General features: G+C 27.4%; 2 protein-coding genes across 3 annotated transcripts; one reads left to right on the top strand and one right to left on the bottom strand.

Annotated features, from left to right (window-relative positions):
• Positions 1 to 861: 861 nt before the first annotated feature.
• On the top strand, positions 862 to 7,949 carry LOC130441740 (transcription factor SPT20 homolog). The gene is made up of 4 exons (XM_056775523.1): positions 862 to 948; positions 3,873 to 5,088; positions 5,134 to 5,267; positions 7,737 to 7,949. Exons 1-4 carry the CDS (start codon positions 862 to 864, stop codon positions 7,947 to 7,949), a joined length of 1,650 nt encoding a protein of 549 aa, XP_056631501.1.
• A 1,064-nt stretch (positions 7,950 to 9,013) lies between these two features.
• On the bottom strand, positions 9,014 to 16,441 carry LOC130441438 (uncharacterized). Of its 2 annotated transcripts, XM_056775127.1 has the most exons (6): positions 16,217 to 16,441; positions 12,940 to 13,308; positions 11,390 to 11,498; positions 11,083 to 11,273; positions 10,109 to 10,213; positions 9,014 to 9,270 (listed from the first exon to the last, which is right to left on the bottom strand). In XM_056775127.1, the coding sequence occupies exons 1-6, from the start codon at positions 16,263 to 16,265 to the stop codon at positions 9,197 to 9,199; spliced, it is 897 nt and encodes a 298-aa protein (XP_056631105.1). In that variant the 5' UTR covers positions 16,266 to 16,441; the 3' UTR covers positions 9,014 to 9,196. The 2 variants fall into 2 exon arrangements, with proteins under 2 accessions (XP_056631105.1, XP_056631106.1); XM_056775128.1 differs by lacking the exon at positions 10,109 to 10,213.
• Positions 16,442 to 16,555: the final 114 nt, after the last annotated feature.

The raw sequence follows: 16,555 nt of genomic DNA, 5'->3' as shown, positions 1-16,555 counted from the left end.
CAGTAGAGCGAATACTCTCAATTAGGTTGTAGTAAAAATATTAAATTAATGACTTTAACGTTACGTAATTTTGTAACACGTAATTATTTTTTTTAGTGTATGAAATAATGGAATAAAAAGTAGTGTGTATCTAGTGTACTTTCATGTTAATTGTTCATTGTTTTTGTAATAATAATAAGTGGGAAAAAGATAGTTTTAAAAAAAAATTTAATATTAATTTTTCTTAACGCTAATTTACTTTCAAATTCAAATTCGATTGATATGTAAACATGTTACTTTCAAAAATAACAATGAAATAAAAAATAAAACATGAGAATACTGAATTAACTATTTGGCAACGTTGCTAGTTAGCAAGTTATAATCGTCAATAATGATTCATTACAAATAACCCATCGAAACATTATTTTTAATTAATTGTTTGATATCTACCAATATTCTATTTTATCCTTTCTAAATATTCATTTCTTTGGAAAGGAGAATTTTTGTTTAAAAGTAAAAGTTTTAAAAGGAAACGATTCGTAAAATTCTTCTATATGAACCAGATGTTTTATGTAAATCCTCGTTCATTAAATAATTTCGTTTTTTTTTGTAATGTACGAATGAATAAAAGTGGCCTTGACATCGGGACAAGTGCATCTATTTGCATATATTTGAATCACGATTATTAAATTTGAAAAAATAGAAAGTTCGTGGGAGAATATTAAAATAAAATAATTTATTAGATATGGCATTAAATTAATAATTATCCATAAGATGAAATTTCTATATTATCAATTCTTGTTGAATAGTTACAAAATTAACAAAAATAGTGACAGAATTATTTAGATCAACTCAAATATAAAAATAATAAAAAACCGTAAAATGCGTGTTTGTATTAAATTTCAGACTCATCACAACTGTAGACAGAGCCAAAGAAATTCCACCATTAAAAAATTGTGGTATAAAGAAGTAAAACTTGAAAAATGACTAACGATTTTTCACGATTATGATCTCTTAAAGAGTTTATGTCGGTAGGTATTTCGAAAACTAACTGAATATTCTCCAATAACAATTTATTTTTCAATACAAATTTTAATTATTTATAAATTTTGATATGAATATGATTTTTGGTGGAATAAATTAGTGTGTGTTAAGGAGAAATGCGGGCTAGAAGAATCACATGTCTGAGACAAGTTCACATCCTCTCTCTTCCTCTAAAACACAAAGATACGTTATAGAAAGAGGAACCATAATCGAGATGGCGAAGTATAGAAATGAAAGCCGCTATTCAATTTCTTCAGTGCCAATGCTAAATGGTTCTAGTGAAGACGTAGAAGTTTTTGGTTAGTTATAAAAGTTTATAGTGGAATTATGAAATTTATAGAGGTAGGTTTTTAAATATAATCAAATATAAATGCATAGAATTTTATTTCACTTTGAAATTAAATTTTCATTGTATTTAAAAATAATATTCAATTAGAATAAATCAAGTTATAAAAAGCATATTTTTCTTAAATTTTTTCTAGTCTACCCTCTCTAGGGACTACTAATATTTCAAAAGTTACAGTCGATCAAATTAACCTTCATTTTGACGTCACATTCAACAAACAAGTTATACATATCGTTGCTTCCAAAAACGAAACAAAATATTAAATAAAATGCGTTTGTATTTGACACTTCTAATTAAATCACAAGTTGAATGATCTTAAAAAAATGTTGATACTTATTCATAATTTCGTTGCTATTTATATTACGTACTAACCAATTTGGTAATTAGAAGCTCCCATCTCTATACTTCGAATTGACGATAATTATTTACTATCCTTGTTGTGTTAATATATTATTAAAGGTAAGTCCTTTTTTTGTTATTTTAAAGGTAGTTATACACGATCTTTTAAAAGTAAAATTTTTTCTATGAAAATATTAGGCCAGTACAAAAGGTTAAACGCAATTAAGACGAAATTATTGATTAGAAAACTATTTTATTCGGTTTTCGCTCCCAAATTGTACCTTATAATGATGAAATTGTCAAAATTATTTAGGTTTTCTTAAATAACAGATCATTCGAAGGAAATAATCACTAATTTCCTTTTAATTTTGTTTGAAACGAAGTTATATTGAAACTTGATGATTTCGGGATGAATTTGATCAGCTGTATGATATTTATAATGAAATTTTCATGATTTCGGGATGAATTTGATCAACTGTACGATTTACGATGTTTATAATCAAATTTTGATGATTTCAGGTTGAAAATGAACGATTACGATATTTTTAATCATTTTTTGATGATTTCAGAATTAATTTCATTGACTGTACAAACTTTTTAATCAAATTTTGATTATTTCGGGTTGAATTTGAACGATTACGATATTTTTAATCAATTTTTAATGATTTCGGAATGAATTTGATTGACTGTACAAACTTTTTAATCAAATTTTGATGATTTCGGGTAGAATTTAAACGACTACGATGTTTTTAATCAATTTTTGGTGATTTCGGAATGAATTTGATTGACTGTACAAACTTTTTAATCAAATTTTGATGATTTCGGGTTGAATTTAAACGACTACGATATTTTTAATCAATTTTTGATGATTTCGAAATGAATTTGATTGACTGTACAAACTTTTTAATCAAATTTTGATGATTTCGGGTTGAATTTAAACGACTACGATATTTTTAATCAATTTTTGATGATTTCGAAATGAATTTGATTGACTGTACAAACTTTTTAATCAAATTTTGATGATTTCGGGTTGAATTTAAACGACTACGATATTTTTAATCAATTTTTGATGATTTCGAAATGAATTTGATTGACTGTACAAACTTTTTAATCAAATTTTGATGATTTCGGGTTGAATTTAAACGACTACGATATTTTTAATCAATTTTTGATGATTTCGGAATGAATTTGATTGACTGTACAAACTTTTTAATCAAATTTTGATGATTTCGGGTTGAATTTAAACGACTACGATATTATTAATCAATTTTTGATGATTTCGAAATGAATTTAATTGACTGTACAAACTTTTTAATCAAATTTTGATTATGTCGGGTTGAATTTGAACGATTACGATATTTTTAATCATTTTTTGATGATTTCAGAATTAATTTGATTGACTGTACAAACTTTTTAATCAAATTTTGATGATTTCGGGTTGAATTTAAACGACTACGATATTTTTAATCAATTTTTGATGATTTCGAAATGAATTTGATTGACTGTACAAACTTTTTAATCAAATTTTGATGATTTCGGGTTGAATTTAAACGACTACGATATTTTTAATCAATTTTTGATGATTTCGGAATGAATTTGATTGACTGTACAAACTTTTTAATCAAATTTTGATGATTTCGGGTTGAATTTAAACGACTACGATATTTTTAATCAATTTTTGATGATTTCGAAATGAATTTGATTGACTGTACAAACTTTTTAATCAAATTTTGATGATTTCGGGTTGAATTTAAACGACTACGATATTTTTAATCAATTTTTGATGATTTCAGAATGAATTTGATTGACTGGACAAACTTTTTAATCAAATTTTAATGATTTCGGGTTGAATTTGAACGATTACGATATTTTTAATCAATTTTTAATGATTTCGGAATGAATTTGATTGACTGTACAAACTTTTTAATCAAATTTTGATGATTTCGGGTTGAATTTAAACGACTACGATGTTTTTAATCAATTTTTGGTGATTTCGGGTTGAGTTTGAACGATTACGATATTTATAATCAATTTTTGATGATTTCGGAATGAATTTGATTAACTGTACAAACTTTTTAATCAAATTTCGATGATTTCGGGTTGAATTTGAACGACTACGATATTTATTTTGATGATTTCGGTATAATATTGAATGTTTTTTCAGGTGATTTTACTTTTAACTTTCGTCGCTTCGATTTATACTATACCAAATCACAATCCTAAAGTTACAGAAGACGAAAACGATGAAAATACAAACGACAAAGATTCCGTAAGAATAATCCGACATACCGAACCGACAAAATTTAATTTCCATCAGACTAAACAACAAGATTATTTAAAACAGAGATACGCGCAGCAACAGAAAATCAACTTGGAAAAACTCACGCAATTTAGAAAAAATAATTCTAATAAACAATTTTTAGACGATTCCTACTTGAAAACGTTGGAGAACCCGAGAAATTACGATAAAAAATTTGTTTTAAACGTTAAAACTAGACATGGAAGAGATATTAAAGACGTCGATAGACAAGATGGCGGGTCTGAGCTAGACAAACACGTCATTTACGTTGACCCAAAAGTGGTTAAACAAATTTTAAAATTAAAAGCTAAAAGAAATGCGGTTCAGATCCAAAGTAGATCCTACGAGGACGTAGATTCTTTAAACGATCTCATAGGAAAAAATCCACAGATGCAATTGGAAAGTTTACAAAGATTTTTACAGCAAAACACATTCGTACCGGTGATTGAAAGAGCGCAGCCCTTCAGCGGTAAAGACCTCACTTCCATCCCAGAAAAAAACGCAAATATCCAAATATCTAATCAACCCCTAACTCCCGAATCAAACCAAGTGGTTACCAAAGAAACTTTCCAAAGGATACAAAAGCAACTCGAAGAAGCGTCCAAATTTCAAGTGCAAAACGCTTTAGAAAGGGCACAACAAGCTGCACAAGCTCACGTAGCTGCCCAACATAAAGCTATAGAACAAGCTCAAAGGGCTATATTCGAAAATGTACAAAAACGTTTATACGATAACCCACATGCTTTGAGTTTAATACAACCGAAGCAATCAGAATATACTACTCTTTTAAATACCCCCGTACATCACCAAATAGTGTATTCCACACCTATACCGCCACAAGTAGTATCACCAACGCAAACAATACAACAAATTAGTTATAAAACTGCTTTAACCACCGCGGTTCCTTCTATAGAACCAGAACACGCACCAGATCATATTAACCAACCACCAAAGCAAGTTTTAGTACAACCCCAGGTGAAACCTCAACAGTACGAAGATAAAAATATGGAACATTACGCCCCACATCATCTCCATAAAACTATAGCTCAACTAAATGCCGAAAAAGTAATTTTACAACAAATCCATCAAAAAAATAAAGCGATTTTAAATAGAAATAAAGCTCTAGTTGAATACGTCGATAAGAAAGCACAAAAAGAAGAAGAACAATACGAAAAAGAAGCCGAATCGACAGCCTACCAGCACGTGATATTAAAACAACAAGAAACATTTGAGAATAACCCTGTAGAAGATAACGAAGACGTAAGTATTAATAATAATAAAGTAAAACGAGATATAAATAATTATACAGAAGAATACGATGAATATTACGAATATTACGATGACGAAACTAACGAAATTATTAAAACTGTAAAACTAAACAAAACACAAATTGAAAATACTAGTAAATTAGATGAGCCCAAAGCAGAGAGACTCGTTTTTAATAATTTCGACGATTCCCTGTATTATTTGAACGATTATATTATACCCGATACGACCAAAGATATAATTTTTGATTCTCGAAAAGATACTGATGAACATTTCCATTATGATATTTCTAAACGGTTTTATAAACCTTTGGTGAGTCATTATTTACCGTCTCCAAATCACGATCATGGTTGTAAACATGTGGTTATTATAAATAACGATAAATCTCCCGTTTTTAATAAAAGAAGGAAAAGAAGAAGAAAGAATCATAAACGATATACGAATAGATATCCTACGTTTCGCGAAATCGAGAGGAAAGTGCAACATGCTTTATCTAAAATGAAAATTAAATTATAACATTTGTGTAGGTTAGGAGTTACTTGATTTCAAAATAATCGATTATAATAAGACAAACCCTATATTGAATCAACACAAAGAAACAAAACTGTTATTTTCAAGTTTAAGTTCCCACCTCTATTCCTAGAATCAATATTTTCATATTGATACTATTTGTTATCCTCGTTTAGCTAATATATTACTATATATCTGTCATTGTTAAGTTGCGCATCAGTGTTAGATTTATCATCTTCATAATGGTTAAGTCATTTATATACGTTGTTTATGTTTTTTGAAACATGAATGTTTTTATTGTTTTCTTTTTGTTTATTAGGAAATAATCTCGGAGTCGTTATAAAAGTTATTAAAATGAAATATAAGAATATGATCACGTAATGTAATATTTAGTGTGTGTCTAAATTTAGTTTTTAAATTATGTATACTTTCTCTTCTCGTTATAATTACGTACTTATTTTTTTTTGTTTACCATATTGTTAATTGAATTATATTACAAATAAATATTATAGAAACATGAATCAAATAACTGAACTATACTTTTTTTTTCAAAATTTTACCATAAAAGCCAAAGTTTTGTACTTAGAATTTTGCATTTTCCTAGTAGTAAATAAAAATTATTTTCACCTATCTCTCGAATGATACTTTCACAAAGAAAGTACAAAATCGATTTTATCGATAAAATAACCGTATAAACATCGATTATTTTTAAATAAAAGTATCATTCAATAATGAATATTTATAGAATATTAGATGTGATAAATAAGGTTTAAAAATAATCATCATAACTTTTTTCATTAATTTTTATTATTATTTAGTGAATTTAATTGAACATTCATAATCAAAAGACGTATATCTATTATATGAAGGTTAAGTTTACACAGAAGCACCATCTATATTTCGAAGATAGTATTATTAGGTTGAGTTTAGTAAAGTAGCGTCATCTCTATGTCAAAGAACAAAGTTACTAAAACAAAATTTACATCTCCGCCTGTAATTTTAATAAAACAAAACAAAAACTGAGTTTTATTTCACTTATTTTACAATAATTACATATAAATGCGAGAATAATAATATTTATTAACAAAAAATATATTTAAATATAGTGAAATTACATGTATTTAAAAAGTAATTTACCTTGAACCAATATTATAACCTATGATTCCTATTTGTTTTTTTTTTCATTTTATAACGTTTTATTGGAACAAATATCACACAATTTGATTATTTTCCGAAAAGAAAACTATTTTTTGTACAATTAATTTCGAATGTTGTTGTCTCGAAATAATTACAACACTAAACCACTGAAATCGAGTCTTTCAATATTTATACTTAACTAAAAATATACTCAGCTTTATAACTATTAATAATTGAAAGTTTTAACAATGAAAAATGTTTAATGATGCTATCGAAATGTTTTCATTGGCGAGAGTGAAACATATTTGAACAACTGTAGGTAAACATTTGAAAAATTTCGTTTATGTATTTGAAAGTTGGTGTGCTAAATTCATTCAATACTCAATATGTAGATATTATCTACAATAACATTTTTTAACATCTTCTATAAATATTTAATGTTTATTGTTATTTAAATAGCTAAAATTTCAATTTATTACCTTTAAAAATGAGTCACATCACTCTGTATACGAAAATGAAATGAAAACATACATAAACACGCAAAGAAAATTCACTTAGAAATATCCCAGCCCACCCCTACATAGAAAACAAATCCTACATCTTCACCATGACCATCCTAATAACTAAAATACATAAAATCATCAAACTCAACGAAATAAGAGTGGTAGGGGAATTAACATTCCTAGAAAGACTTCATAATAGTGCGATGTTGCCATATGCAAAAAAAATAGTCTTCAAAATTCAATTATTATATTTCCGTTTTGATTACTAATTATTTCTAGTTTAAATTAATGAATGTGTATATATTTTTTTCAGTTGCAATACGCATCCAAATACGCTTTCGGTTACAGAATCAAAGACAAAGAAGGTAGCGATTTTGGACACGAAGAAAAACGTAGCGGCAAAAATGCAGAAGGAAGTTATCACGTGCTATTACCGGATGGTCGGCGACAAAAAGTCCAATACTACGCGGATGATAATGGGTATCACGCTAAAGTTACGTACGAGAATATAGCCAATCACAAATAAATTTTAGAAGAAATTGAATTTTCTTTTGACAACTATTTATTTAAATCCGTGGTGAAATACGATTCACACTATTTTTTTATATTTTTGTTTGCAATCTTTTTAGAAGCCCCCACGATTCAATCTGTGACTATTTTTTCTTGTTCTTCTCATTATTTATGACACTCTGTATAAATAACGCGGGGATGTGTGCAATATTATTTTAGATTAGTTCCAATTAAAAATATTGACTGAATTCTCAAAAAAAATGTATTATCAAATGATATTTCTATTTATATTCTTTTTATTTATATTATATTGTATTTTTTGTTATTGTTTGAAATAAAATGTTTTATTTTATGAACTTCTTTCCATATTGTAGTGACCTCAACCAAAAAAATTATTGCGCCCCTCGTAAAACAAATGATTGCCAAATGATTAGTTTGCTTTTATTAAATGTAGTTGTAAGAGAAGAAGAAACATCTCAAGAAATTTTGTTTTGAACCAAATCTCATTTACCAGACAAAAAACTTTTTATCAAAATAGACCCCATATTGTAAAACATAATTTATTTATTTTTGAATTAGTTTTCTGAAGATCCGACTGAATGTTATAAAAGATAAATTACATTATCATACTTTTTATTTGACTCACCGGTGAATTTGTAAAGGATTTGAGTTTCATGAATAGTTTACATCATTACAATTTTCCGCCACCGGTGTAACAATGGATAATTTCCTTTTACACTAACGTGACTTTTAAATGGTACAATTAAAAATTATTTTAAATAAAACACAACACTCATAAACAAATTAAACATCTAAAAAAATACTTTACGAATAAAATATTTATACCACAACACTCGTTCTATGCTAGAATCGTTTCTAAACGACGTGAATTGATTGATTGTCAATGTTCGTACATACTTCAGGTGGCTTCTTATGTGATGGGACGGACTTATCATTTCCGAACTCGCGGCATTAAAAAAAATTTCTATTTTGTTGTTGATACGAGAAATATGGAATATTCGAAAATAATGATAATTAATAATAGAAAAAATGGGATATATTGAAGAAAAAATACCAATATAAATAAAATAAACGTTTATTTAGGGACTAGATTCAAAAATTACAATTAATAACCAGCATTTTACATATTTACAATGTTTATACTAATTTTTGGTTTTAAGACTCGAATTTTTTTTTATTATTTACATTTATACACGATTTTTGGTAATTTTATCACAACAGTTAATTATAATAAATATAAAATTAATATAATAAAACCAAAATACTTATAAAAATTGCAAGTAGCGACGTTGATAATTGGGGTATTCCAGAATTATCTGAAAAAAAACCATTTGTATCACTTTCTTGATGTTCTTAAGTAACTGAACTTCCCTTTATTATTTACAAAATATACGAAGATATCATGCAAGTATTGACAAATGTACCGAAATATGTCTACTGAATAACAATTAAAGCATGCCACTACAACTAGTGATTAAATTCAAATACATATACAAAAATGAACGCTTTTATAGTTCGATAAAAAATATTTCAAAGGCTATGCCGGACCTGTACATATTAACAATAAGGTACACATCGTGACGTAGACGAATATTCACGAACATTCAACATTGTTGAATTAACAGAAAATGAAAATAATTTAATGATTATTATGATAATTTTATTAATTCATTGTTATTTACCGTTCTTTTTTTTCACGGATCATTAATGAGAATATTATTTTCTATTTGAATAATACTCCAAAAATTATATTTTATTCTAACTAATCATAACATTCGGGACGTCTATTAAACTCGTATTCTATGAAGAAGAGAATTCGTTAAAATAATTGGTATCACTGTTTGCTGCGTTGCCAGGTCGCTAAATTAAAATAAATTCTAGTTATATAAATATTCTTATTATCGTTGTATTTTGTATTTTCTTATTACTTTTGTGTATTTTGGCATGAAATATAATTAAACACTGAATATGAGGAATTTTTTTTCATTATTTCATCATCGTTAACGAAAACGTGATGATAATGGCTATATTCTGATATTTCTACCGGGGGTATCTGAAAATTTATGTATATAAAAAGCGCCCATCTGTGAGGGATCTGTTAAAATGAACAAAGCAAAAGACAAAACAACTAAATAAAGGATTTTTTTTATATACCTCGGTGAGTATCGCTGATAATTTCCGCTGAGGTATCATTCCTTGTCAAAGTTATATTTAAATCTTCTTCAATCGTGACATTTGTCAGTGTTTGATCATGATCATCTTCAAAATATTGAAAACATTAAAGAACTCTGATGTTTAAGTGAGTGTATTACTGTGTACAGTGTTGCCTATGTTATTTTTAGAAAATAATTATAATGTCGACGTGAAGAAGAAATTGCAGAAACGTTCATCAAATTAAAGATGCTAATGAATTATTTCCAATATGACGTTAGTTATGATGAATCATTTGTAAACGCTTTTGCAACTGTCTGTATATACGGATAATGACAAGGAACATTGATTAAAAAAAGAGATAGTAAAAGAACTAATCGATCAAATCGATTTTATAATCGATTATGGTGGAATCGATTTTACAATCGATTCCACCGATGAAACCATTGAATCCAGTTTATAAACGGGATCAGTAGAATCGATTCTATAATCGATTACAGCAGAATCGATTCAGTTATCGATTTTATTAAAATCTATTCAATAAACGATTGGATCAGTTTCAATTATATGATCGATTATAGTAGGATAAATTTAATAATTCGATTACAGTAGAATCGATTCTTTAAGCGTATACGATAAAATCGAGTCTATAATCGAATTCAATTTCATCCTTGAATCAAATTCAATAGAATCGATTAATTAATCGAATTTTTGAGAATTGATTATGAAATAGAATCAAATCTATAAGAATCCATTCTATAATCAATTACACTAAAATCGATTGCAGCACAATCAATTCAATAATCGATTCCAGTTGCATCCATTTTATGAGCGAAATCGATTCTATCCTAAAATCGGAAATTATAGAATCGATTATGTAATCAAATCAAACAGAATCGATATTTGAAATTATGTTTTTTTTGTTTTAATTTGGAATGTACGTAATTGTGTATTTTGTTTCGGGTTTATATACTTACTACCAATATTGACGATTTCCTTGAATAAAAAGTAATCCGTCCCTGGTATACTGATATTGCAAATAAATGTTATAGATCCTGTAGAAGAATGATTATATTCAGTTATATCGTGGGTAGCATTTATATTATAATAACCATCTTCATCTACTTCAATATTTTGATCTTCGTTTATGTCAATTTTTGTTCCATTCCTTCAATAAAAAATAATTATTTTGAACATTTTATTCAAATTAAACCCTGAAGAAACTGATATGATTGGTTATGACAGTTTTTTTTCAATATTACTTCAAGGTCTAATAACACTCACCCCTGTAATATGTAAAAATCAACTTCCGGTTCCGGGTATAGTCCATTCCCAGAACATATTATAAATTCATTATTATTCAATATAAAATTAATTCCAGATTTAGCTGGTGCTGGAAATTGGTTAAAATAAATAAATCAACAAGAAATAACTGTGTTTTTGAAATTAAAACATACTGTATATTAAGATAACTTTTAAAAATTATTCAGTCATTATGTAGGTTAAAGAATTGTAAATAATATTTTATGGCGCGTAGAGTTTTTCTTTGTCGAAATTCAACGAAGGGTAACCGACTGTGGCACGAGCCAAGAAATAGACAAACAACCGGTAGGAATATAATTACGAGAGCACGTACAGGAAACAAAACAGTGTTGCCAAAATTCGAGAATTGTATTTAATATGGATGATTATAAACTGAAATTTCCATTAATCGTTAACTGGGATGATTTTGAAGAAAATTCTTATGAAATATTACAATAATTTATATCATAATTAGTTTTTTATTGGCACGACAGGTTTATGAGCCCTCCACTATTCCACTAGGGAATGTCCATAAACCACGTAGCTGTTCTTGATAAAAAGAAATAAGGAAAAATTCTTTATTTTTGTTAATAAAAGTAAAAAACAATTAATATTATGATTTCTATAATTTTTCAAATTGAAATATTTGTTTTTGCACTTAAATCCCATCGAATATAAAAAAATGGAAAATATCAATTTTTCGACTTTATATGGCTAAAAATTGAGTGGACCTCTCCAAACATATACTAAATTCTCTCTTTTCACTATACTCGACGCTGTTACGAAAAAATTTATTTACTTCAAGGAAATTCGTTTAAAAAATACTGTAACTACACATTCAATATTCACAATAATTATTAGTTTTCAGTTTGAGGTTACGTTTATAAAAATCAATAATCGATCATGAATATTATTTAAAAGTGTAATAAATAAAGAGGAATTGAAACGAAAATCACATTTTTTTATACAAAAAAACATCCTTAAAGTGAAATTGATGCACTTAAAAAAGCGGGAATTTACGTATAAGGGATAAACATTCCAAGAATTTGAGATTGATATCTAATAATTTTGAGTTATGAGTGAGTTAATGTTAGTTTAAATAAAGAACAAAGAAGTACATCATTTTTTAAGGTAAATTTCATTTTAATTTTGGAGAAATGGGAGAACTTTTTGAAACTAATACATTTCAAGGGTTTTAAAAGATTAGCAATAAAGTATCATTATCACGTTGACACTAAAATATTAATTTACATTTTTTAATATCGTTAATAAAACATTATCTAAGCAACTTCAAGATATAAACATAGTATCGTGTTGTGTTTGTAAACATTTAGAGTCAAAACTTATCTCTGCAACGTCAGCAATTTGTAGATTATAAAAATCGTATCAAAAATAAATGTCAATACATAAATCATACATGTTTCACTTCTTTAAAACGAAATATATCAAATCTTTTACGTAATATAACCTATAATTTATAAACATAACCTATAAACTTTCATATTAGATGTCAATTCCATCAGAATACTTACAATAAATAACCATCTGCTTAGTTTTCGAAGCCTCGTCTGTTTCTCCACTAATTTTACACGTGTAATTCCCAGTTAGCTCTCTTACAATATCCGTTATTCTGAACCCCCGGTACTCAGTGTCGCTGTTATTCGTTACTTTAAATTTCGGATCTAATCGGTCCTTTAAAATACCCATAGCGGTACGACTGTCATTGTAACCAGGCACCCACTGATAAATTTGTTCGTACTCGCCATTAAAAAACCATTTAACTTCTATTCCTGATTCATTTACTGTTTGAAATTTACAGTCCAGATCTATAATTTCTATAGTACCGTTTAAAGGTATGGATTTTGGTACTGATAGTTCGTTAATTATTATCTTGGAATATGCTAAAAGACGTAATTTTTATGTATCAAACAGACAGAAGAGAATTTAAAAGGTAGAAGAAAAAATAAATTTATGATTACATTCATATTTTTAATAACCCTGTAATAAGAAAACGTTATTGAATAGACAATATTTTCATATTAACTGCCCGAATGAACATAATTAAAAATATTTGAGGAATTTATAAATACTATAAAACACACACATTGGCTGAATGCGGTCCTGTTCAATATTTCAATATGCGCATTTAAGGTTATGTTAAAATTTCTTTCATTATTTATCAAACGTTTGCCGAAAATTATATTAACAGTTACTCTAATTTTAATAGTTTATATTAAATGTAAAATTGTTTTAAACGGTAAATCACGTGACTAAAAATGTCAATGGAATCTTAAACGACGTGTATATGTGCGGGTTGGAGTACCCGTTATTATTCTATTAAATATATGTATATATTAATCTAAATAATGTTTATTGAAGAATGGTAGTTTCATTTAAAGTTGAGTTTAAAATATTTAACATAAAGTTAGCCGGAAGACGTGTATTTTTTATTATTTAATTTGTTGTCTACACGTACAAAAATTTATAGATGATATCATTCAAAACGGAACCTCCCTTGTGTTATAAATAGAAATTCACACTACATTCAAAATACTTGGATCGTTTCCAAACGTTTGCCGTATTTTTGATTATTTTTATTAATACGAAAGTTGTTTCAAATCATATAATTCGTCGCTATATCATATATATATATATATATATATATATATATATATATATATATATATATATATATATATATATATATATATATATATATATATATAAAACTATTTTGAAGATTGAAAACTTTTATTTCAATTCCAAAACTAATTCTTTTCAAAATAACTGTGACATTGGTATTTCTAACCTCAAATTATACTACTACTTTCAACGATTATTTTGCTGCATTGCCACGTCTTCCTATAAATTTTGTTTTCGTAAATTTCTGTTACAAACGTAAAAAAATAATCATTTCACCGGTTTATTTTATTAAGCCGTTTATAAAATGTTGAATTAAGTGATTGGAATGCCAGACATAAAAGAAGTTTTTGGCATGCAGATATAGTGACCTAATTCAAATCATGTAGTGAAAAGATTCAGAGGATAAATAGTTTGCCAAAACTGTTTATCTAACATAAATAAATATGTTTTTACGAAAATGATTTAAATTTTTTCATGAAATCTATAAATGCGTCACCTTTTTATAAACAATGTGACTACAATATACGAAACCCTTTCAACAAATCTATTAACGCGTTACCTTTTTCTGTTTAAGTCTGCGTTAACTAGTTAAATTTATAGGTTAGTTGATGATAGACAAAATAAAATTTTTATCTTATAGTTTAACGGATCTAATAAAACAAAATTACACATATTAATTCCATCAAGCATTTCAGCGAAATTAAATTCTTGCATGTTATATTTATAGTTATAATATGATACGTTTTGAAACCATATGCCATGGCTACGTATCCGGTCAGGGTAATTCGGTTTCCGTTTCTGTGTAAGGTCAACGCCGTCTGTGATTTTAAATACTTCCCTTAACGAGGAAATGACCATATTGAACTTGGTTTCGTTTTTCATTGTATATTTACATTGCATACATTATTGCATAAGTTCCAAATGAGAAACTATTAGGATATACGCATTAAGAAACAATATATAATCAAATTTAAAACAATTGATTCGATATTTTGTAATGATTATATAATAAAGTTATCTGTGGTGTTTTTGCACCAACTACGAAAATTGTTTCAGCAAATGTCCATATATGAAATTAAAATACCGGAAATTCCTTTCTACTTCCTTGGACACGTGCCGTTTGGCATAACACGTCTTAAAAAGTGGGAAGACTAACTTAGAGATTAAATATAAGGCGGGGTTTCGGTTAAACATAACCAGGACCGGATCTAAATTGAACATCATCTATTTCAGATATTTTTTTATTGAAATATACAAGTGAGGTAGAATTAATACAAATTTTATCAATAAAATTCTTGTAACTTTCTAATTTTATAAATAATTGAGTAGTTTGAATAATAAATAATGATAAATAATATAAATGGAGAAATTTTTTGATTTCGGCTCTGCTTCGCGTATAATATAGGCAACAGATGGTTGTAAATCAGTGGGGCATAACCGTTGGGGTTGCTCACTTCATATTTCTTGTGCATTAAGTATAACATGAGGCACGCTTATTATGTACAGGATGTTTTTGTTAGTTAGTTTTATTTCGATACATTTTTAAAATACGAGGGTTGCTACTTATGTTTTGAGGCAAATAAGAACTGCTACTGGTTTAATCCACCTCGAAAGTCATAGAAAATTTAATTCCAATTTTTGATCAAAATGAATGTATCTGGAAACAGCTTGAATAGCACTCGTATGACAACACGTTCTGATTACGAGCAACCCTCATAAAATACTAAATTAAATAAAACATACGAGGTCTTGTATTAAGACTAATATTTATTGAGAATATTATATATTTCATTGGAAATATATATAGAATTCAACAAAGTATAAAATTTTTTGTTCTGTAGTAATTTGATGTTTTTTTTAGTTACCCTGTATATAGAGAAAATTTAATTTCAATTCTATTTTTAGGTTATGTTCAGCAGTTCGTATTGAAAAATTTGTTTTTAGCAAAAACTATCAAAAATATTTAAACTATAACAGCCATTATTACTATATGTAACATTTTTTTTAATTAAACTTACGTCAATTCCCTTAATTTTTCAAAATATAACTCAAAACTTCAATTTTCTAATATTATATGGTGAAATTAACAAAGTTCGGTTATTACCGACCTGTATAAATATCCGAAGGCTAGACTAAACTATTCCAATATAAAATTAGTAAACTTACCAAAACTAAAAAATACAAATAACCACATGCAACAGTGTAATTTTTCCATTATTTTTACGTACAGGAAAACTGGAAACAAACAAAAACAACGGCACTAAGTAAAAAACAAACAGTTCGTTTGCGGGGGTCGTGCTTTTTTCCTCTTCTCCTCCCGCTATTTCTAACCTTCCGAATCCAAAGTTACCAACGGACTGCCCGACTGGCGCGCGTTCTAATTTTAAATTTTCACTGGCACATGGAAATCAACGGAGCGTAATGCACGTATGGGGTAATTCAGCTTTCGATAAAGGTAGTTTATTGTGTTATACAAAGTGATAATTATTAACGTGAATCAACTAT

Source organism: Diorhabda sublineata, chromosome 3 (genome assembly GCF_026230105.1).
Source record: "Diorhabda sublineata isolate icDioSubl1.1 chromosome 3, icDioSubl1.1, whole genome shotgun sequence".
In the NCBI taxonomy this organism is placed as follows: domain Eukaryota; kingdom Metazoa; phylum Arthropoda; class Insecta; order Coleoptera; family Chrysomelidae; genus Diorhabda; species Diorhabda sublineata.
The sequence above is the reverse complement of the archived record's forward strand: the minus strand, read 5'-3'. Positions and strand labels throughout refer to the sequence as shown.